Below are 23,708 nucleotides of genomic sequence, written 5' to 3' on the forward strand. Positions count from 1 at the left end.
CAGGGGTAGCAGTAGCAGCCTGCGTAAGTTGGAGGCGGCAGGGGGCTGCCAAGGCAGCACCCGCTGGGGGTGCCTTTCTTACACCCCCTACTAAGTCAGCGAAGCAGCAACACCACGAAACGTTTGGACCCCCCCCCTTATATCATCCACTTTTTTTTTTTTCCTAAAAACTTCTGAAAATACTTTCTGCCGTGCCAGAGTTAATTCACTGTTTTTCCATCTGCCATTTTTCTGTGCACAAAACCTCCCCCAGGGGGGCTGCCCGGGGGCACGCCGCGTCCCTTCGAGGCGAGCCCCAAAACTCCTGGGGCTGCGCTCCCCACCTTTGTCCTCGGCGGTGGCTCAACCTTGCGAGTCCCCAGCTCCAGATCCACTTCTTTTTATTTTTTCCCTCCTTTCCCCCCGCCTACTGGCACAGTGGGAGCTGCTGTCATTTCTCCTCCAGGCGTCCTGGCGTGTGCCACCCTGAGCCAAGGGGCTGGAGGGGAGGAAGAGGAGGGAGGGGAGGAAGGGGGTTGGGTGCATTTGGTTTCCCGGGGTCCCTTTTGTGCAGAGAGGTGGCGGTCCTGCTGGGGGTTACTGGGATGTACTGGGCGTGCACGTTTCATGTTTTTTTTCCCCCGTGCTTTCCATCAGCCGTAGGTGCCGCGGTCACCTCCTGTTCTGCTAAAACGGGAGTGAGGAGGTCGCTCCTGTTCACAGGGGAGCCACCTGGAAGCGAGAAATAACCGTTATTACGTCAGCCCGCTTCTGGGGTGCTTTCCCCCATTTTGGGGCCGGGGCCGGGAGTTTCCCCAGGGGCTCCTTGGGGCTCCCTGGAGCCCCTCTGCTTCCCCAGGTGCACCCCGAGGATGCAGCAGGCGCAGCCCCAAGCAGCTGCGGGTCCTTGGGCTCAGGGGGTGCTGGTGATGCACCCCTACCTTTGGCAGCGTTTCTGCTCTGTTTTGGCCCAGAATTGCTCGCAGAATGGTAAAATGGGCATGCCAGCCTTGCACCCACCAGCTGGCAGAGCTGCTGTAGCCTCTGGGGGTCTCTGCTAATGCACCACCAGTGTTTTTGGGGGATGAGCCCTGCGCTGGTCTGGGCTAACCTGGGTTCTTCTGATCCTCACCCCGAGCCCACGAAGGCAGCCGCAGTGGATGGGGTCAGTGGGAGCTTGCCCAGCGGAGCTGGCCGTGCAGGGACCAGCAGTGACCCCGCAGCACTGCGGCACATCCCCTGTCCCCAAGCGTTCCCCATCACGGCGCCCAGCTGCAGGGTGCTGGGGGGCGAGGGGGGTCCCTGGAGCCAGCCCCACTTCTGACCCCACATTTTCTTCCTAACAATGAAAAAACGCGGGCAGGTCGGCTTCGTAGAGCTCTCCCAGCTGGCAGTACCAAATAATTAGGCTTTATTAATGTTTCTGTTCTCTGTACACGCGGATTTGTGCATTGACAACCGTAAGTGTGTGTCTGGGACTAAAAGCTGGTCTAAGTAAGCAGTGTGCTGTCCTTTTGGGGTGGTTTGTCCTATAGGGTTGGTTTGTCCTATAGGGCTGGTTTGTCCTATAGGGCTGGTTTGTCCTATAGGGCTGGTTTGCGGCTGCTGCTAGGGCTGTTGCAGCCTGGGGGTGATTTGGAGGCTGGTCTGTGTGATGCTGAGCGTTGGTTCCCCAGTGCTGTGGGGGGAAGCCCTGGTCTGTGCCACTTCCGTGCTGGCGCAGGGCTGTGGGATTTTCTCTGGGATGCTGCCCTCGAGCCTCGTTGCAGCGGTCAGAAGCGTTTGGTGACTTCGGGGTTTGCCCTCGCAGCCCAGCAGGGATGTCTTTGCAGGGACGGATGTCTTCGCGTCTTTCACAACCTGCCTCTGATCCCCCGTGAGTGGGATGAGGTTTTTACCGTGTCTGCTACTCCAGAGCCTGCTGGAGCTTGCTGGGATGAATGCAAAATCCACCTGTCTGGCTTTTTATTTTTTTTTCTAATAGTTTTTCCTATTTAAGTAACAATCTATGCTTTTGGCGACTTTCGTGATCTTTTGCTTGTGTTTAAAGGAAGAAAGATAATTCTATCCTTTTTTTACTCGAAGGTGCATTTTAAGACTTTGAAAAACAATAGGGTGAAATTTCCTTAACGTGAGGAATAGAATAACTGGGCTTATGAGTACTTTCAACCTGAAAATCCTTTGTTGAAGTTCTCAAAGCTTTCAAGTTCTGCACCTTGGCAAACTGGAGTAACAATAGCACAGGGGAAGGTTAAAGGTTTTGTCAGGCAGAGGCCGTAATCTTTTTGTGTCATAAAGTAAACTGTTGCTGAACGTTAACCGTATGGAAAGTACGCCTGTGACTTGGAAAGTATGCCTGGAAGTAAAACCTCCTATTTTTGTTTTTCATTCACTTCATTCAGAAAGGCCGGGAAATTATATTCATCATGGCAGGGATTTACTGCCTGCTGTTAACTCAGAATGACCTCAATTTTGCAGTCAATTCAGATGCAACGTAGAGACCTTTTCTCTTTAGTGGCAGGCTCCTTATTAAAAGCCAAAGAGCGGAGTTTACTTTCAGTTTTAGCTGCTACGACTTAACCAAGAGCGGTGTATGTGGGACCGGATAATATGTTAACTTACATTTATTTCCTCTAAGCAGCTGGCCTTGCCGAGATAAACATGCGCTTTTCCAAATGCTGTCATCTGGCCCCTTTCCAAAACAAGCTGAAGGAGGAGGTCAGGGGTGGAGCCATCCTTTGCTTTAGTAAAAAGAGGCTTTCATTTGGAAAGAATTGCTAGATAGTGCTGGCTACGAGAGCTGCGGGTTTAAAAATAAAATGGCCAATCCTTCCCTAAGTAAACAAAATGCTCCGTGTTTGTTACTTGTGTCCTTGCTGTGCTGCTTCTGTTTGAAGGTGTAGCAGCCTAAATGCAGAATGCACATTGCTTATGTAAAAAAAATAAATCAGTGCTTTATGTAAGACTTCGAACACGAGAGGCGATTAAAAATTTATCATCTTTGGTTACAGTAGAGATGTGCAACACAAAAGTGCTATTGTTTTAATTGTTTAAAATTCAGATTACAAGATAACGGTAATGCCATTAGAAGGTTTCCCTTTGGCCTAGAAGCTGCAGGTAGGAGCCTGTCGATCCCTTACTATTAAAGATGAATGATAAGGAAACCTCTTAAATGCCTGTGACGCTGCAGTCTAGCCAATTTAGGATCAGCTGATGCCTTCTAGTGATAATGGCTTGAGGTTTTCAGCTGTATTATGAAGATATCAGCCAGGGCAAATAGTATTTAGAGGAGAAGTATACTTTATTGAATGGGGAGATGATCCAGAAGTGACAGTAAATTGCATTACTTAATGATCTATGTGCTTTGCACAGTCTCTTCGCTGGTAAATGCTGGTGGTGGAATGAAAGATGGTTCTTCTTAATGTGTGAAAGCAGAGGAATCAAAGTAGTGTTTGATCTTGCCTTAGGAATCTGAGCTGTTTATGAAAATTGTCTACCGAAGGCATAGCTTAGTTTTACATCTTAATTACTGGATGGAGATATGCTCATTTTATTGCTGCTTAATCACGGTCAACTTCCTTGGATCCCAGCACCCAGTTCTAACTGTATTTTCTGAAACTTCCCTCGTGCAGTTTCCTGCTCTGGCACTAATATATTTTAAAATCTGCACAAGGTAAAAGCGTCTAAATCTGATCATAACAAACTGCCAGCTCTTGCCCAGAGTGGTAGCAGAGCTTTTTAAGACGATATCAAAGAAACATCGTTTGTGGAAAATGCAGCAGCAGCACTTTAAAGTACGCTGCTGATTCTTTTGTCTTTTTCTGAGACGTTGACATCCCTCCATCCGAATCAAAACTGCTTCACAGAGGGGCACTGGGTCTCCCTGAAGCTCTGAAATAACTAGCAGGTCTGAGCTCTCAGCGCACCGAGCATCACAGTCTGAGTTAGTTTTGCTCTCAGCCCTGGATATGAGTCCGCGCTGTAATTTTTCAGCGCTGAAGCCCTGACTGTAGCTGCAGTTGGAGCTCATAAAACACGAGAAGCCTTGGCGGTAGTGAGGTCTGCGCTCTGGAGCTCTTCCCTGTGGGTTTGCAGCCAAGGATGGCTCGAGAGCGAGAACAGTTATCTGTGCTGCGGCAGGGATGTTTTATGGCTGGCTGCCCAGATTGCCGAGCTCTGCGCACAGCTTTATAGTTTGCCTTTGAGGGCTGTGGAGGTGGAAGTCATTTGTAATAAACAGCTATCTGCAGCTTGCTTTCCTGTGTTTTGAAATATACATCCACTTGAAAAACCGAAAATTAGATTCGCATTTACTTAGATTTCAATCAGGAAATTTTATGTTTCGGAAGCTTGAGTATGAGAAATGTTAACAATTGCTTATTGCTTTGTCTTAAAAATAGCTGATACTTATCCCGTGGCTGTTTGTGTGTGTGATTCTGTTTCCCATTTAGCAATAAGCACTGAATTGCTAGAGAACATTTTTTTTTTTTTCATTTGGGAGAAAAATTGACTTGTCAAGTCGATTGGCATCCCTTTGTGGTAATTAAGCCCCAGAGAAAAATATGTTTATAGATCTCAAAGTAGTTATCGTGCAGCTACCAGCCATAGGCTCGTTTAAGGAAGGAGAGCCCCCACCCCAAGGAAAAAAACACCCTGGGCTGTGAAGTGTTCGGTGCCTGCCCGTGGGCACCTTCCTGGTGGGCAGACCCATACTTATTTTTCCTTAGCTTCTTGTTAGTGGGGTCTGCATGTGCCTTCCCATGATGGCTTTCTGGGGGCATAGGAGCAGTGCCTTTTGTTGTGCTCTTGGTCCAGAAAACTCCCCTGGCATGGCACGTCTGCTGCTCCTGGCCGCTGCTCTCCCTGCGTTGCCTTTCCCCTCCTGCATGCTGCTGATGAAGCAGCTCACACTTCTCTCGCCGGTGCTGCTTTTGCAAGAGGGAAGGCGAAGTAGGAGAGCTTTTTGTTTTGTCTGGGGGCTATATATAGTGCTCACGGTGGCCTGGATGCCGTTCTGGGTGGTCAGCGTGTGCGCCCATCGATAATGAGCTCAGACTGGCTGCTGCCTGCTCTATTTCAGGCTCAGCCTGACAGCACGTCGTGCCCGGCTGTGCCCCGTCCCAGGCCTCTTCCTTCTTCGGCATTCCCAAACGTTCCCGTTTGTGGCTGGTGCTAATTCCACGGCCGCTGACAATAGGGATGTTTTTAAACAGTAGCTGGCTATTGGTAAACAAAGGAGTAGGGTGCAGTGCTTTAACACGGACCCAGCCAGCGACAGGAAACACTTCAACCTTCAGCGGCACGCCAAGAAAATCAGCCGCGGGGTGCGGGAGGTGCTGCCTGCCATTTTGCTGCGATTCCTTCCATGCTGTTAGCAGAAAACCCGAGGAGGTCTCGGGCGTTGCTTGCAGTGGTTTTGGTTGAGCTCAGTGTGTGCTCAGAAGGGTAACCTTGTAGGTGGTGTTTATGTGAAAGGTGAAGTTAGTTTCCAAGCGCTGCAAGCGTAGACTACAGGAGTGCGTGTAAGTCAGGGAGGACTCTTCAGGTAGCTTGCTACCAAAAACAGTCTCTGCTTGCAGGTCTCACTTCCCTCTTAATATTTTGGTCAGTTACACAAGCGCACTTAACCTAGGAGAATTGCTTCCAACACCTGTAGTCTGAATTTTGCCCCATGTTCAGCTTTGAAATGGATGGTTCACTCAACAGCTGCTCTTCCTCCCTGGCTGCAAATGAAAGCCCTCACCTCGCTGCAGAAAGACATTACCTCGCTGCAGGTCTGCTTCTGCCTCGTCTCTGATGTCATGCAGACGATGTTCTACCTCGTTCTGGTTTTGTGACGCTGCGAAAACTCGCTGGTAGCTGAAAATAACCTGTTGGCATCAGAGCGCTAATCACATCTCTTTTTAATGTCCCTCTGCGTTTTCCTGCTTGTGAAGGTAGTTGGTTTCTCTTTGTAATATTAGCTGATAATGCACTATAAAGAGGTTTATCTTTTAAAGTCATTTAAAAATAAATGAATGTGGAAAATATAGCATGTTCTTCTGGTACGATAGCCTAGTAGTGGCAGTCTAAATGGTATTTAATATTTTCTAATATGATCCTAAAATGTGGGTGTCTGGTGCAGGTGTGGAACTAAATTTGGGCTGTCACAGTAGCGGAATTGCTGCGATCGAGGAGGAGACTGCATAAATATAGCACTGTTTGCGTGAAAGATGTTCTGTGGGGCTCACGAGAGCTTTATGAATGTGTGATATTTATTACTTCTGTGATAGTTCTGCTAATCAAGCTTTTTGAAACCCGTCACTTTTAGAACAATCCAATTAAGTCTCGTTGGGTACCAGGAACTCCTTAGTCTTGATGCTGTGCTGCTACCCTTAAGCATAATGATTGAATAAAGCAATGGCTGTGTTATCGACTGGATGCTTACATAACTATTTGCTTAAAAAAGGACCCTCGGTTGTTTTTATTGCATTGGTGAAGATAAAATGCTCTTCCCAAACTTGTAGATGAAATCGTACAGTGACAACAAGACCCTCTCCTTTTGCAGAAAATAGAATAGGTGGTGTCTGTCAGCCCGGGCTGTCTGGATGGTGCTGCGATGCTCTGATAGTCCAACTGCATCGCAGCCGTGATGTCCCTGTCCCCTCTGTCAGCATCCAGGCAAGCAAGAACTGATTTTTCTGGAATTCTGTCAGCTTCTACTGATCAGATAACACATGTAGAGACGTTTTGACTATCTTTCTGAGAATATTTGCTCCCCTGGGCATTTCATGGACTAACTGAAGGCATGAAATAGTCATTACTAGGATTGTGACTCACTATAAATTGATTTCCAAAATGGTGTTTACTGCAGCTGGTTTTCTTGTCCTGGAAGATCGTTTACGGCTGCTTCCTTTCCCCAACTCTCTCTTCACCCCCTTTCTCCTTCCCTCATGGGGAGAAGCTGTTCGTTTGCTAAGCTGAAACATGGAATCCGACAGGCCGTTCTGATCATGGGTCTGATATTGCAATATAAAATGAAAACGCTCAGTTTGGCTGTTATTTGCTAGATTTATTATTGGCAGGAATTGGTGCCCAAACACTTTAATTTCGGAAAGCGAGGTGGAGAAACAGAGAACTTTGAAACTTGATGAACTTAATGGAAATAAGGATTACCTTTTCAGCAACACAGAAATAATCTTTTAAATTCTTTGGTAGAGCTGTGGAGGAGAAGGTGCTAGCCTAGACCTTTCTGCTTTCTTAATTTTTGGCCAATAGAGTAAGCCTTGTTCTGAAATCTGTGGGTTCAGTTTCCAGCCTAAGGCTAGCTAGACAGTAATGCAAGGGTTTTTTGTCTAACTTGTGTTGTATTGCTTTAGGAGTTCTGAAAACAGCACTGCAGCTGAAGATGCACTGGAACAAAAACTAAACTGATGCAAGATGTGTTATCCTTAAGTTGAAAGAAATGTTCATGGAGGGCAATGTTTTGATTTTTGTAGTTAAACAGGAGGGATATATTAAAAAGAGCACAAACCCAGTATTTTTTTCATTTGTTTAAACTTCCATATATTTGCAGTGCACAATTTTTGAGTACAGTTTATTAGTCTGTAGTATGTTTTGTCTTCCTTTACGCAGATCACATTTGGTGTTAACCTCCTGTGGAGAATTCCAGGACCCCTGACATTTTATTGTGACTCTTGATTAGCTCACCAGGGTTCCTACTAAGAATTCTTCTTTCATTCATTTGATAAATTGAATTCCCTATTCACAGTGCCTTTAAATAGAATGGTATTTGGAAAACTTGAAGACAACAACTTGAATGCTCAATGAGCTCACCCAACACATTTAAAAATACAGGAGGAGGATGTTGAGGGTTTGTGTATTCTAAAATCTTTCAAAGGAATAAACTTTTTACAACAGCTTGCAGCTCTGTCTTCACGTTCCCATTAAACTTTCTGTCCTCCTGGCTCCTGCAAGGAGGAGCTCTGCTGACATCTGCTTTCCCTTTTCCATCCCACCTCTTGCTGGTGATGCTTGTACCGTGGAGAACCATTTGGAGCTCTTACATCGTGAGGGATAGCGTTGTTATTTATTTTTTCCCAATTCTAGACCTGGAGGCACATCTTCCCTCGTGGGCCGTGGCCGTGTCCTGGGCCTCCCTGGTGTTTTTGTGCTCAGAGGTGCTCAGGGGCGGTGGAGCAGGATGCCATCTGCCTACAGACCCTTCTGCGGTCTCCCACTGCTCAGCGGTGGAACGTTTTTGACACCGTAGGAAAATGTGGACTGGAGGAGTCCTCTGGAGGTCACAGATAGGTCTGTGCTGAAGTCGGGCACATGCACGGCTGGTAAATAGCTGCGTGCTGGCACACAGCTGATGCAAAGAGGGAAATAAGGACTGGGGCACTGGAAGCCCTACAGGCAAAACTACATCATTTTAGCAATGCAAACGTACCTTTCATGTCTGTTAACAGAAAAATACAAGCATTCAGCTGTGTTGCTTGCCGGAATCCTACACAGAAGCTGTTCTGTGCCTGGTCGTGTCCCTCCGGCCCTGTCTCTAGGAGCGGTCAGCTCGTGCGGAGAGCCCGGGGGCAAAACATCCTGCGGAGCTGCTGCTCCTGTTCCTATTTCCTGGCCTCCTCCTCTGCAGCCTCCCCGCAGGAAGCAGCGCTGCTCTGGCTGTTCTGCAGGTCCAGGCAAAGAACTCGAGCCGGAGCCTTGTCCACAGGTTGTGTCTGCGCCTCGGTCAGCCGATGGGTGATAGTTAGCCGAGCAGTTGGCCGGCGTGGGGGCTTTGCCTCGCTTGGCACAGAGCTCTCATCTCCTCGTGTAGTTGCAGAAGCCAAAATAGCAAAGGTAGCGTTTGGAAAAGACAAATAGGCTGCGCTCTTGCTGAGCTGCTGGATTGCAAAGCTGCTTCCCTTTGTGTTTATGTCCCAGGAAGACTGGGGAAGAGCTCCGGACCACATGCTCCATCAGCTGCTGGTAAATACTGTCTGGCCTGGGAGGGAGGCAGCACTGAAACTAAATCTCGTTGTGCGCACTGTTCGTAGTCTGGAGCTTAACTTTCCAAGAGAGGAGTTGGTTCTGTTTGCTGGGGGAGGGGAACGTTGTTCGTAGCATGTTTCTAGCTGTTCGTAGCCTGCGATGGGTGGTGAATGTAATGGAAACCTTTCTGGTTTTTGGTTGGTTGGGTGGTTTTTTCTTTTTTTTTTTTTTTTAATTTCTTTGCTCGATCCTTGCATAGGCTGAGCAGTGCACAGGGTGGGGTGCTTGAGGTCTGGTCTGCTGGGGTGTTCTCAGCAGGCTGGGGGAGCAAGTTCTGGTGTGGCTCGTGCCTGAAATGTGCGTAAGAGAGAGGCTTGGCGTGCCGTGCTCCAGCCTGCACCTGGGTTTCCCTGCCAAGGACTTGGTTGCCCCGGAGTGGAGCTTTGTAGGTGCATCAGTGGGATGGATGCCCTGTGGAGAGCAATGCCTCCACAGAAGGGGCAGCGTGCCTGTGTGACAGCAGCGTTGGGCCCTATAGGATCATCTGTGCTGGAGTGTTAATTTGGATCAGTGTTATGTTTAAGCAAACGTGATTATCCTCAGTTATACTGTGCTTCAATTCACGTTACAGAGGATTTCTGAGCATGACAATCGCTCTTAAATAAGAGCGGATTCCTTTAAATGAAACTGAACTGGGTGACGTGCTCCAAGCGTGCATTTAATGCTTTCCTGCCACAAGTGAGCTGTCGGTACCTGGGAGCAGACTAGCTGTAGTCTCAAGCGATAAACTCACCTGGGGTGGGGGACAGTGGCTGTCAAGGCCTCTGCACCCAGTTTTGGTGTACAAATCCACTCGGTATCAGTCTGCACTCCCTGCTTCATAATGAAGGCGTAACTCGGCTGTTGAAGCATTCTCATTAGTACTCTCATTAGTACTCTGTCTGGTAAGAATCCAGGAGAGTGAACAAAAGGAAGTCTATAACCGAAAAACAAAACCCCCAAACCCCACAGACATGCACTGGGACTGGGGCAGTGCTCAAACGGGCTCTCGTCAAGCCTCGTACGTCTGACCTACCGGTTATAGTTAACCTGTGTTCTCTGTTTGTAAAGGATTTTTCTTCTCTGAGATTTTCCTCTCTGCTTCTGGTGACTGGTAGGCAGCTAGCAGAGGCTAGAACAAGGCCAGGCAGCTGCGTGGGTTTCTTTGGTTGTTTTGTTTTTAATCTTTAATTGAATGATAGTTGCTATTGAGCCTGCTTTATTTTTATTCTAATCTAATTTGCTTCAGTGGTTGCTTATCTTATGTGTATATGGAGTAGGGTCACAAGTTAACGCTGGGTGAACTGGAAACCTCCAGCGAGAGCCTTGGTCCTGCAGGGAACAGCAGGCGGTGCTCTTCTTGCCGTGCTGTCAGGCCGTAATTGCTCTTCAACCAGTAATCCAAAATGGCCCAGCTTAGGACACTGCTGCTGCTGGAGATGCAGCCTTTGGTCGAGGTGTGTAAGGCAAGCGCTCTTTTTCTCTCCTGATCGTGGAATTTCTATTTTACAGGTTGTAAGAGCAAGATTATTAACTCAGTCTCTTGGGCAGCCTATAATCTCCCCATAGTTTCAGTATGATATTTTAATTGAATATGGCGCTTTTCACATCCTGTTCTCAGCTAAAGCTGTAGTGTTTCTGGTGTGTCTCTAAATGGCAGCTTCGTTATGCCCCTGCGCGGATTTCAGCAGTGAGCTAAGTTGTCTGTGCATGTCTTGCACCGTAGTAAAAGGGGCTGAGATTTCAAAAGAGCCTGGAAGGGAGTTTGTGGGGATCAAGTCTGGTCCCTTGCAATTACAGGTGGCTGTGGGCAAGGGTCCAGAGGGTGTCATAGGTCTAAAGATACCTACGGTAATCTGTAAACAAATCAAATGAAAACAAAAATGCACACAAAGAAGACTTGGAGCCAAAACGGCATTGTAGAGTAAAAGGAAAGATCAAGGACAGTCTTAGGGAGGTCAGCTTCTGTGCAGGAATTTTGGTGGAATTTCTGGGTGACTTCAGAAGTCAGACAATCAACTGTTCCTGCTAGGTGAGCAGCTTTGTCTTCCACGCTTTGAGAGAAGTTGACCAGATACTGGGAAGATTAAGGTACCAGACCCACAGTTAGCCGTGGATGATAATTTGATGTTTCAGATGAAGGGAGAAATCCCATCAAGTCAAATTATGTATTAAGGAGTGACAAGTGCAGGACAGGAATGTAATTTGGCAGTTGGAAACCCCAGAGCCTGGGATTAATAAATCATAAATTGAGGTCAAACAGAAATGCTCCTCAAGCTTCACTTATGACTCCTCATAGGGACAAGTTTTTTCCACCCAGACTTTCAAGTTAGAGGGCTTAGTTTCAAGCTGCATGATCACACCTACACATATAACACATCCACAGTGGCGTCGCTGAGGGCTTTTCCCCTATTACTTTGTGTGAAAGGCTATTGTAGGATTTTACTTCACAAATGGGTAGAGGCCTCTTATTTCCAGTCTAATCGTCTTTGTGTCCTTTTGGCCTTATATTGGTGTTAATTTTTTTTTTTTTAAATAAAAATGTATTCCTTTCTTCAGATACTCTGTTTTCTCCCCCCAGATGTGTTTATAAACATTTGGTATGTCTCCTAACGTTTGTTTTTATATAATGCTACAATGTGGAAAGTTGCACATCTCCTTTGTTGCAGTTTAAACTGTTCACAGATTCACAGATTTCTCTAGGTTGGAAGAGACCTCAAGATCATCGAGTTCAACCTCCGACCTAACACTAAGTACTCCACTAAACCATATCCCTAAGCTCTACATCTAAACGTCTTTTAAAGACCTCCAGGGATGGTGACTCCACCACCTCCCTGGGCAGCCCGTTCCAATGCTTAATAACCCTTTCGGTAAAGAAGTACTTCCTAACATCCAACCTAAAACTCCCCTGTCGCAACTTTAGCCCATTCCCCCTCGTCCTGTCACTAGGCACGTGGGAGAATAGACCAACCATATGTTGGTATGTGTATGTGTTGAAGCACATAGTTCAAAACTGGACTTATTACACCAGTAATGACTTTCTGACTGTTTGTGACATTGTTGCCTTGCCTTTGGTTTAAGATCTGGTGTAAAAACCTTTTTTTTCTCTCCCCAAAGCTGGTGTTCAGGCCGTTGTTCCCCCTGCTGTATTGAGGCACATGATTATTCCTGCTGCATGCAGTGCCCTGCATCTCCTACTGCATTGCACTCTGCTTTTTTCACACCACATCTCAAGTTTATCCAGTTCTGGATTCTGCCCTTAAATGTTTTGCAGCCCCATGCCTTAACATCTTCTGTAAACTTAACACACACGTTTTTCCAGCAGCAAAGTGATTAATAAAACTACTGAAAGCTGCTGGACACGCGCGTATTGCAACAAAACCCAGCGGCACTCTGCCTTGTTGGAGAGGGAAGTGCTGAGTCTGCTTGCTTTGCAGGCATCTTACTGTATTTTCCTTTAGCTTACGTTCCCTACCTTGTTCTTTGAAAATGAATAAAGCATCCGTGTTTTTATTAACAAAGCTTTAAATTTTGCTTAAACGGTCAATAAATTACTTGTATTGCATCCCCTTTCTTCCTTGTTAAAAATGTCTGTAGCTATGCCATGGGCCGGGGGGAAGGGGGGGGGGGGGGGGAAGAAATCAGGCTGATTTGATGTAGCTTTTCTTCACAAATCCTTGTTAGCTGGTACTGATGTTTTTACGCCTTCCCTTTTAAAGTTATAGGCACAATCTTTGCCATTTTCTAGTCTTGTAGGGTGCCATCCATCTTCTGCAGATTCTTTAAGGTAATCGGCGAGGACTTAGACACAGTTGTTCTGACAGTAAATTGCATCAGGCCCAGCCAGCGGAAAAACATCCAATTTCTCTGAGGACTTTTAAAGCTGTTCTTACTTTTGCTGGCCTGATCTCCTATTTGGAGTGGTAATAAAGTATTTAGTTCCATTTTCTGTTTTGTTTATTCTTCTTCTGCCAGTCCCCACGTGGAGCTGTCACCTCTTGCAGGCACAGCACCGGTTCGGGCGGGTGGCAGCCTTCAGTGAAGACTGAGGCAGGAAGAGCAATGCCATCACTTCAGCCTTCGATGGTCATCTGTCTCTAGAGGCCCCTTTTTCCACAAAGTAACACAAATTGTTCCCCTGCTTATTCCAGAAGCACTTAGAGATTGCTTTACTATTACTTTTTATATGCGCAGCACCAGTTGATTGTTGACCTTCCTCATTTTTGTACCCGTGTTTGTACAGTTTTTTTATATTCATTCTTATTTATTTGACCTAGTCTTGCATGTCGTTTTCTGGTTTTGAGGTGATTGGAAAGCTCATAATGAGGGACCAGTTTGACTCTTCTTGATTAACGGCAGCCCAGACTCCAAGGGGGAAAACCTGGCGCTTTTTGGAGCCATGCCAGCTCTTTGCCTTGCCCTGGTGTTTGCTCTAGAAGGGTCATGGAGGGCTGGGCGGAATTAGGGTGCCAGAGGAAACCCAGCTAGCAGCAGGCGGACATGGAGTCTTGCTTTAGCCTTCTGGTAGCCCTGGTGGTGCGGTGATCCCCTGCCCCTCCTCCAGATTAGGGTGTCCACGTTTGCCTTTGGATTCATGTGATTTCCAAGACGTATCAACTCTTTTCCTGTGTGACAGTGCTCTTCAGTTGTTCTGAAGTAATCGAAGCCTGCTTTTCCAGTATTCACTGCTCTTTATTTTGTGTATTTCTTCCCTTTTCCGTTGCCGCCTTTTAAGCCGCATTCTACCTTCATGATCTCAGCCACTGCTTTCTGACCTTTTGGAGTCAGATCTTAAAGAACCTTTTAAATAGTAATTTTCTTTGTTTTCAATTGAACCTGTACCATGCTAGGTGGCTATTTAGTCTTTCATGTGTATGCTGTGCAGACCCCCGTTACCACTGGTACCAGCACGTGCTCCTGTAGTGGCTTCCGGAAGGCCTTTGGGCCGCGATTGCCTCTCAGATCCGTGTAAGTTTAGCTTAAGAACCCCCCCCCATCACTGTGAGGACAAATGCTCGTGTTCAGAAGCACATGGTGCCCTGTTGTAAGGTGGGGGAAGTCAAAACCAGAGTAATACTTCGGAAGTGTGTTTAATGTGTAGGATTTCTGTCAGTAACAGCAGCTTTTGCTGCTGACAAGGGAAGCAGAAGAGCTGTGCTGGAATTTCAGGTACTAGAGCTCATTGGGCTGAACCAGGCAAAGGTGCCATGATCACGGATGCTGTGCTGAAGCAGTATTCCAGCCAGTTTTCATGTGTAAATAAACCCTCAGCAGCTTAAACACATGCAAACAAAACCCATCGGGCCGCTGGGTTTGGAGCCGTGGGGCGCGGAGGGGCAGGCGAGGGCCTTGCCTCTGCCTGGTCCTTGGCTGTTGCCAAACTTCTGAACTGAGGCGCTGGATGGGCAATAACCTTGTCTGTAATAATGTGGATAGACTCTGCTTTAAGTTTGTGAAAGAATATGATATTCCCAAAAGGCTTGTTGCAAAATCCTGTTAGAATGTCACTTTGGTGCTGGTACAAAATGCCAGCTGCACTTGCAGATGTGAAAGCGATCCCATATCTGATGCAAGTAGAAAACTCAAGTTTTCATTTAGGTTAAAAAATAAAACCAACCTAGATTTGTTACTTATTTTAGAGGAAAAAATAAGCCCTTGTGTAATAGACACTGACAGAAAGTAACCGTAGTTCTCTTGAGTTGTACTGTGACCTCTCATCTCGCTTTACTATTCTGAGTGAGTTCCCTAAGCTTGAGTACTTTAAAGATAGCCTTGGTTTTAGGCTCAGATTTAGTAAGCTAATTTCAATTTTTAAACCAACACCTGATGTTAAAGTAAAGCTGATTTGTGCTTATAAAAATCCCCCATGATTTTGATACTTCAGATCTATATATATGAAAAAGGCAAACTCATACAAATACGTTATAAGACCCTTCTGGTTTAAATCACGAGCTTTGTATTCATTTTTTTAGCATGTTTCCTGTAATAAAGATTAAATTGTCACTCAGGAAGTAAAACTACAACACATGCCTTTGACAATGTAATCAAACTTTATATAGCAATGTTTTTATTGTTTTCCTTTTGTTTTGCTCTTAGATGACTAATTTCTGCCTAGAAGTGACAGCAAGAGTTGCCATCTGAGAGGCCACTTGGAGCTTTATTTCTATTTTAAGCATATTTAAAGCATATGTATTCAGAAGTGTCATTATGTAAATCAGTTTTGAAAATTGAACTCCATTAAAAATTATAGTATCATTTTCTGAGTTAATTTGAGGCTATTTTAAACTCAGAAATGAAATAAAAAAACAGGTTTCCACTAGGAGTGGCACTTCTACCTCTTATGTTGTAATTGATATGATAATACAGTAATAAAATACATTGTATTTTTAATGGAGCAAAATGTTTGCTGTTCTTTGATTTAGAAAATCCTCTGATACGGTGTATTACCTGCAGTTGGGAGGGAATGACACCTAGCAGTGCTTGGGAAATGACAAAACAGAACCAGCTTTAGAGGACAGAAAGGCAGATTTTGACAGACAGGACAAATAGAGATGTGTGCACTGGAGTCCGATTTAAGTAACGAGACTTTGGCAGCGATTAAAGGAACTTGGTATTTTTTTTTAAAAAAAAAGGCCTAACAAGAAAGTTGGAAAGTATGTACTTTCATAGTTTAAAGAAAACTGCAAATTAAGCAGCTGTGGTTTCTAGGTATTTTGTTTCTATGTTTTTTGTGTTTTTTTTTTTTTTTTTTAATACCCCACTGATTATTAAAAGGGATCTGTATGTAATTGTGGTGTTCTGGAGTTGCTATAACATCATCGGTTTACTTAAGTCGTACAAAGAGGAAACCAAAAAGTTTCCTACTTTGCACTGACTTGCTTCAGTCACCTGCTGTTTTAATAAAACAAAAAAAGGCTAGAACTTCCCTTGGTAGTAGTCTGGCAGCTTGGGACAGATCGCTTGAAGACACGGGCTTTGTAGAGTCTGGTAGGACTTAGGCAGGGGGCACTGAAAACGTAGGGAGTGGATGTTGTTCTTTGTAGTTACTGAAATCCAGGGGACTTCTGTTCTACTGAGCTAACAGGAAAAAAGTCAAATTATTACGGTTTCAACTCGGTTCCTTTTGGCAGAGTAAGTCATTGCTTTTTGCAAAGCCCTAGAACAGTCCATTTAAAGCTGCAGTTTTAAACCCGTTTCAAATTCAGTGTTTGTGCGATGCCGGTACCTATCTGCAACTCTTCAGAGCACGTGCTCCTCAAGCACTGATTTACAGCGCCATGTCTGCAACGTGGCCCTTGGAAACTGGCGTGAGTTTGGGCAGTTGTGCAGGTGATGAATTTTGGGTCGTGACGGGAATGGATGGAGGTATTTAAAGTATAGCTGCCTGATGCCACCTCAGGTGTCCTGACCTGCAGCGGTGCAGCAGGCACCCCAGATGTGCCTGGCCTCCAGCTGCTCTTCCAGACTGGGTCTCCTGGAGGTCTTGCCGTACCTGTCATTTCTATAAATACTTTGGATACCCTAATGTGTCTAAAAAGGGCATCAACACCCATCTTTAGACCTCTGAATTGCTTACTGTAATGTTTACTGTTTGGGAAACACAAGGAAAGGGAAGCTGCTTTGGTTTAGTCTGGAGCACTGTGCAGGATCTCTGTAAGCATTAAAGTGTCTACAGTGGCCAAAATCTGTATTTGCAGGCAACTGAAAAAGCCAAAAAACAAATCACCCTTCAACAGCTGAAGCCCTAAACCGCACAATATTCCTTGTTTAAAAAGGGGAAGCTATGTAAGAATGTACAAACTCGAAATGAGCAAAAGGAAAATAAAAGAAACAGCTAAAAGGTGAAATGGGCACTGCTTGAAAACACCACGTGCAGGATCTGCAGAGTATCTGCTTTTGTACCTAAAGTGCAAAAGCAAGTGAGCAAAGTATGATAAGTAAAAAGACCTTTTTTCCAAAAAAAAAAAAAAAAAAAAAGAAATCCAATCTAAACAACAACAAAGGACGTAAGGTTTGGCAAGTTCAATGCAAAGCAATAATAAGTTAGGCTAAGAGTAATCTTGATGAATAATTTGAAGGCATCTAATCCAATAATAATAGTAATGGTTTCAGCCCCTCAGAAACAGAGTATTCTCAGAAGATCTGTAAGGCTGATAAATGATCGGGCCCTAAAGAGCTGTCAAGGAAGATAAAATAGTTATTGAAAAGTAAATGAATTATTTGCATTGGTATTTGCTTGGAAAGATGCTGGGGGAGGTTCAGTGTTATAACTGCTTAGTACAGTGAGGGACAAAGAAAACACAAGTGGGGAGGTTTCAAATACAGTTTCATCTTGGTCTGGGACGACTTACTAGTTATAAGTTTTAACCGTGATGACACTGGAACAGTCTTTTTATAGTCATGCAAATTCTTCAGCTAGAGTTTATAACAGAAAATAAACAAAATACAGTAATTTGAATTCATCTGGGCCTCGTTTTACAGTTGTTTTTTCCCTTGAGAACAAAATTGATGTATATGAGAAATGAAGTATTTAATGAAAAAAGAAAAATAATTCAAAAATAATGTACTCATGCATAATCTTTAAGGTACGTTGTGAATCATAGCTAAAGAAAGCCAGCATTAGCTATTTTTGTTCCTTTTTTTCAAGTTTTCTTTCCATAGAACATACTAATATTAAGTAGTAGTTTTGAGTGATTGAGGAAAGGAGTTTCAAATAAAACCTATTATTTTTGAATTTGCATTCCCTACTGTTTTGTTCGTTACTTGTTTCAGTTTTGGAACAGCTTTTTCATAATGGTTCTATTACAGCATTAAAAGCAGCCCATTTTAGACATGAGAGTTAGCAAACTAGCAACATTAGTATGGGTTATTTAGCTTCGTAGATAAACTTGATCGTACTGAAAAGCTCTTCCCAACCTTTATTCCATCAGGGAGAAAGAACAAGAAACACAAGAAGAGGAACATTTGATGGAAGAAAAGAAAAAGAAAAAGCAGGAAGAAAAGAAAAAGAAGGAAGGTGCTCAGAAAAAGGTTTGCTTATATTACTGTTTTTAATTATATATTCACACTTGCTTGTAACTTACAGATACTGACTTTGCAATCTTTATTTCTGTGAATAATTCTGACACAATTCAGCAGTCCCATGGAGTTTGAGTGAGGTTGTGGTCAAAAGATCTCAGCAGAAGTAGTTGTGACGGTTCATTAGCAAGCCCCAAGCTGCTTACCATCCACTGATGGTAGATTACTGCTTCCACAGCTGTGTCATGTGAGTGCTCCTTGGCAACCTCAGTGCAAAGTTAACTGGATTAGGCTAAACTGATACTGAAGTGGCTGGGGATTCCAAGGCCATTGCACATTTTCTGTGGTTTGCATTCTCTTGCCTTCTTTTTTTCATGTATATGAAGTTAGTTTTAATCCTACGTGGCCTTTAGGATGTGGATGGAAATTGCTCTCTCTTGTTCAGTATAAAAATACCACATTGAGTAAAAAGAAAAGCAGGTAGATTTGAAACAGATTTTAAAAGATTCACAAAACGTGTGGTTATTCTTTCTAAGCTAGTAATATATATGGATTCAAAGGGATACTGGACAAATTCATGGAATTGAATTCTCTTGAGTTTTAAAAGGGTCACAGACATCCTGTTTACTTCAGAACAACTCAGAACCTCAAGTGATGGAAGGCTGGGTGGGTATGTGGGGGGTCCTGTCATACTGCTTGCCATGATTTTTACTGTCTTGTAGGCATGTGCTTTTGGCTCTTGTCAGACAGCGATAGCCATTCTTACCTTCCTGGTTTACAGAATTAAATCAACATTCTCTGATCATTAATTAGAACTAATGCCTGATTTATATAAGCATTTTCTGCAAAAAAGTCAGGACTACAGCCATACATTTACTAGATATCCCTTTGAATATTGACAAGCAGTTGATTTTTTTTTTCTTTTCTTCTTTCAGGCTGCTGAACAAAAAACCAAAGGTAAATTCATGTTTGTTCTTCTGTGAACCATCCGATATTCTTAAGGCATGCTTAAAAATGTGCTTGTACTTTTAATTATGTTCTCCTTTAACGAGGAGAGAATATCTTATTAGGATAGTTCTATTCCTAAAGCGTGGTTGGAGGAGCCAACTTTTCATGTTGGGATTCTCAGCGTAAGCTTTTACTTTGCTGATCTTGCTGGATAACATACTTTTTGACAGGAATATATGGATTAAATATCTCTGCAACTTAGCACAATGTATGTTATACTTTTCCTCTAATGCTCAGGACAGATGTAGTTTTCCATTTAGTTGCTAGTAGTCATTTAGATATTTCAAAGACAGCTAATTGCCACCAGGGGTAAACCTCTCCGTCCTCTATGCACGATTCAACTCAATTCAGTGAGTAAATTCAATAGATTGAACTCATGAGAAAGCTATTACCCCATGGCCACCATCACCACCTTTTTTTTTTCTTTCTCTGTGGGTTTTCTTCTGATAAGTGAATTGAATTGGTTTGCAGAATGGTCCAGGAAGCAGCAGAAAGAAGCAAAACACTCTCCACTTTGGGGCAGTGAGCCACTAGATCTGTGCCCCAGGAGAAATGTTGGTGAAGCTACAGCCTTAAAAAAAGGTGAGGAAGAGAGCCAAGGTAATGCCTCTCTTCTGCAGCTGTTGGCTTCTTTTTTTTTCCTCCTAGCCTGTCCTTTGCCACCACACAGAACTCGGGGCTGTAGAACAGTTCCGGACTCGTTAATATACACTCTTATTTATTGCTGCATAATTAGGTGACAGACAGGCAAGTACAGCTTCCCAGATTCCCGAGACTGGGAATTAGAGAAGAGCCAAGCCTAACATATGGGATTGGCAAAACAACTTATGTTTCAAAAGCTTTTTATGTATTTATATAGCAGAGATTAATTCTCACTCCAGTGATATTGAATTCAGAAAAATAGTCTTTGAACTACCCGATGAAGAAACTGAGAAGCAATTTACTGAAACTCCATCTTTTTCTTTTCAAACTTTTTCTCATGAAGAAAATGTGAAATCAGAAAATTTGAATCTGAATTCTGTTGCATCTGCCTTGTAAGATGTTTTGTAGTTTGTAACAGTGGATTTTGCTTTCAGTAGAGAAGATGGCAGAAGTAGTTAAGCCTCTTGAAATCTTAAGCACGTGAAAAATTTGAAATTCAGATACATGATGGGTTTCTATCTAAATGGAGTATTTCTGTTTCCAAGTAATACATACTTTGTTCTATGAATCAACTCATTTCTGTGCAAAGAGGTTTCAGTTTTATAATGTATTGTAATGACTTTTGATATCATAATTCTATGGCAGATGTTTTTGTTGTCAAAGTAACTAATTAAGCTCATTTTCACATGATAATATAATGGGTCTTGATTTCTGTTATATTGAAACACAGTGCCATCTCCTTTCCTGGGTGAGATACTATTTCTGTCTTTGTTGTGATAGCTTTGGTTTTAATTGTTTGAAAATATAAAGTTTAATGTAAGTTTTTAAAAGTAACATGATAGGAATTCATTTTTTTTCAGGTGTAGTTGTGAGTTCATTTGTTTTAAATTGAGGGACTGCATTTCTCTGTGAGATTTTTGTCCGTTGTCTTTAAGTGTCCTATGCTACTGCTATAAGTGCAGTACTGCACTTAGTATTTTGTTTTATGTTCAAGGCTGAATGACAAATGCTACTAGAACTAAAGGCAACACAGGGATTGTCACTGAATTTAGTTAATTTATTATATGAGGGACAAAGCAATTAAATGCATTGTAAAGATGAGATGACACTACAAAACTGGGTGAAGTGACTGCAGCAGCTATTGCATATACATGGTGTTTGAAACCAAGGATTAAAACCGAGCTGGGACTGAGCCTTTTGCAAAAGATTACCATATTCAGGTTTTGGTAGGTAAGATGTAACTTCATGTAGTTGCTTACAGTATGGATGTGACTTTTTTACTCTGACCTTTCCAATAACTGAGACCAGCCTGGATGTGCAGGGGAAGCTGTATCCTGCCTCAAAATGTAGTAACTTAGGGTTAAAAAAAAAAAAAAAAGGCAAGTTTCATTGTATCATTCAGTTCTGCAACTGAGTAGTTGTGGCAATGAGAGGTACTCACACCATTTGGGTCTGTTGGAGAAGAATTAAGAAAATTGTACAACCAGAGGTGAGATATGGAACAATTTTTCAGTTTCTGTTTTTCAGCTGATTAGGACAACGTGCTTACGCTGTTTCTTACTTGCTCTCAGCTGCCTTTTTGAAGAAGGCACTTTTTTGAGGTAACTAGAATGAGGGAAGCTGCAGGACTTGGCAAGAAGGAGAAAAGGTTATTAGCCTTTTTGGTTGGCTTACTGTGTACTAGAAAGCTGTGGTGTGATCGAGGTGCTTTTAAAATCTTGTATTAGTATTACATTTTCCTTTTTTTTTCCTTGTACAACAGAAAATATAAAGTTACTGTCCCATCTCGTGTGCTTCGTGTGCGTAGTTACGTTTTGCTGTAAACTGATGCTAGCTGTTGCATGTTCAGTCTCTGGTGAGGCCTCAGGAAAGAGAAACTGGTGAGGAGGAAGGAGGTTTCCTGTGGGTGTGTGTACATGGTGTGTTGTCAGTTAACTATTGCTCCGAGGCCTCAAACCCAGCAGAATGTTTTCATTTGTGATGCGGAGCACAAAAGCCTTCCAAAATAAACACAGGTTTCCACCAACAGAGGGAAGGTATGTGGCTGCTTCTGAAGGTGCAGGGATAGGAAGCGCTCCCTTACATTGCTCTCGTGTCTATTTAAACAACTTAAATTATTTTTTCTGTTTAAACAAAGAACCGTCTCTTTAAGTCTTCTCCACATAACAGCTTCTTAAGTTTCCATTTTTTTTTTCTGCAGCTTTGTTTGCTGGAGTATTTTTTTTCTAGGCTGAATCTTTTATGGATATACTGTTGGCAACAATTGTAGGCAATGTGTGAAAGGAAAAAAGATTAGAAGAACTGATAAGGAGCTGAGATGTTTCTCAATTACTTGAAAACAAATTAAAGTCGTCTTCCTGTTCAGCTGGAGAACAGTGCTGCCGAATTAGATGAGGTGGGAAATGAGCGTGTTTGTATTGCACGCTGTGCACTGTACTTCCATGTTACTGTTCTTTTATGGTAATTTTTTTTTTTTTTGAGAACGGGACCATTGAACAAAGCCTATTAGTGTTTATTTTGAATGCATAAACTCTTGACATTTTATATGCACTTGATGAAGAAACTTTGTACATAAAGGCTTTTGTAATGAAAACATTCAGCTCTAACTACCAGTAAGAGTTTTGCACGGAGCAGTAAGTAGTCCCCAGTATGGTAAATGGCTGTCACTTAATAACTACTGAAGACTTTTTATAGAGAGTTATTGTGATGACTACTATGAGGTCAAGGCATTCTGCTGCCTGCTTTTCTTCCAGCCAGCTGCTACAGATTTAGCCAGCACACGAGTGACCGTGTCCCTGACTGCTTTGCCCCCATCCCAGCTGAAATCTGTGCACTTAGTCTAAATTGAACCTGAAGTGCTGGTATAGAATAGCTTAAGTGGCAATAATACTGTGTTACCCAAACATCTACCGTGGTTATTGACAGGCAAAGCGTCTACCCAATTCTCTAGCGTTACCTGCATTGAAGGTATGTATAAAATCTACAAATGTAGAAGGAAAACGAGTTAACTATTTATCATTTTCAGTTGAACGTAGAAAATATTTTGGTAAACCTTTGATTAGGAAATCTGGAGGATATTTTTCCTTCAGTCTAAAGGATCTTCACGATGCCTGTAGGTCTGTCTTTAGTGTGTTCATGGCATCTGACCAGGAAGACTGGTGTGGGCTTTCCAAGCAGAAAATGGGAAAGTGGGTAAGACTTAAAAGAAGAGAAAGCATTTAACAGTACGTGTTTGCTTGATTAAAAAAATGACTTGTGGTGTTGCAAATATTGATATAATTTCTTCAGATACTTCTTAAATTTGCACATTTTCTATACTACAAGCAACAGAGTATATTTTTACTGGGGGAACACAATCAGCTTTATTATAAATGGAAGTTAAAAGGGAAAAAGAGTGGATGGAAAGATAGTAGAACGTGTCCCCTGCTCTGGCATTTCTATTTTGATGGCAGAAGTAGTGGCATACCTTTTTTCAAAGCCTGGTATTTTCATTTGAAAATCAGGCATGTAGATTGTTGCATTGTTTAGAATTGATTCTTCACTTACCCTACCCAAATGTGCTGTTTTAATATTCTTTGCTCACATTGGTTTGGATGTGAATTACCTTCCTTCAACCTACACTCAGATCTGTTTCTGCAGAAATGCAGTTTTATGTATGTTAACAGCCACTTTCTGGCTGTTACCCACATTTAAGGGTAGTTCCATAGGAAAGAAGAAAGCGTAGGCTTTCTGGAGAACCTCACCAGTACTTTTAAGTAGAATTATGACTGTGTGTAACACAATTAGTCTTTTGTTTTTAAGCTTTAAACTTTTCTAGTTTGTGTCATATTATTATAGGGGCCAGCAGAGGTTTTTATACAAGATTAGGAAATGTTTCAACCTACGAATCAGGTATGATTTACAACAGACTTAAAACCTCTGATTCATTTGAGTATTTATAGGTTATACTTGAATATCTGCCTCTGCCATCTTGTTAGTTAAGTGCTGTGTTTGTACTGAATGCTTTAACATTGTAGTGACAAAATGTGCCATAAATCATCATTGCAGAAGGAAGG

General features: G+C 43.1%; 1 protein-coding gene across 18 annotated transcripts in view; it reads left to right on the top strand.

Moving 5' to 3' along the window:
- The window catches only part of TNRC6C (trinucleotide repeat containing adaptor 6C), a 298,323-nt gene that overhangs the window by 196,396 nt on the left and 78,219 nt on the right, over nucleotides 1–23,708 (top strand). For 12 of the 18 annotated variants that reach the window (XM_083804806.1, XM_083804794.1, XM_083804795.1 and 9 more), the window contains 3 exons: nucleotides 17,916–18,015; nucleotides 18,939–18,960; nucleotides 19,483–19,593. In XM_083804806.1, coding sequence (XP_083660932.1) covers nucleotides 17,916–18,015; nucleotides 18,939–18,960; nucleotides 19,483–19,593 — 233 coding nt within the window. The remainder of the gene's footprint in view (nucleotides 1–17,915; nucleotides 18,016–18,938; nucleotides 18,961–19,482; nucleotides 19,594–23,708) is intronic. The other 6 variants (XM_083804812.1, XM_083804796.1, XM_083804802.1 and 3 more) reach the window with 1 other exon arrangement.

This window comes from Anser anser, assembly GCF_964211835.1.
Source record: "Anser anser genome assembly, chromosome: 19".
NCBI classification, from domain to species: Eukaryota; Metazoa; Chordata; class Aves; order Anseriformes; family Anatidae; genus Anser; species Anser anser.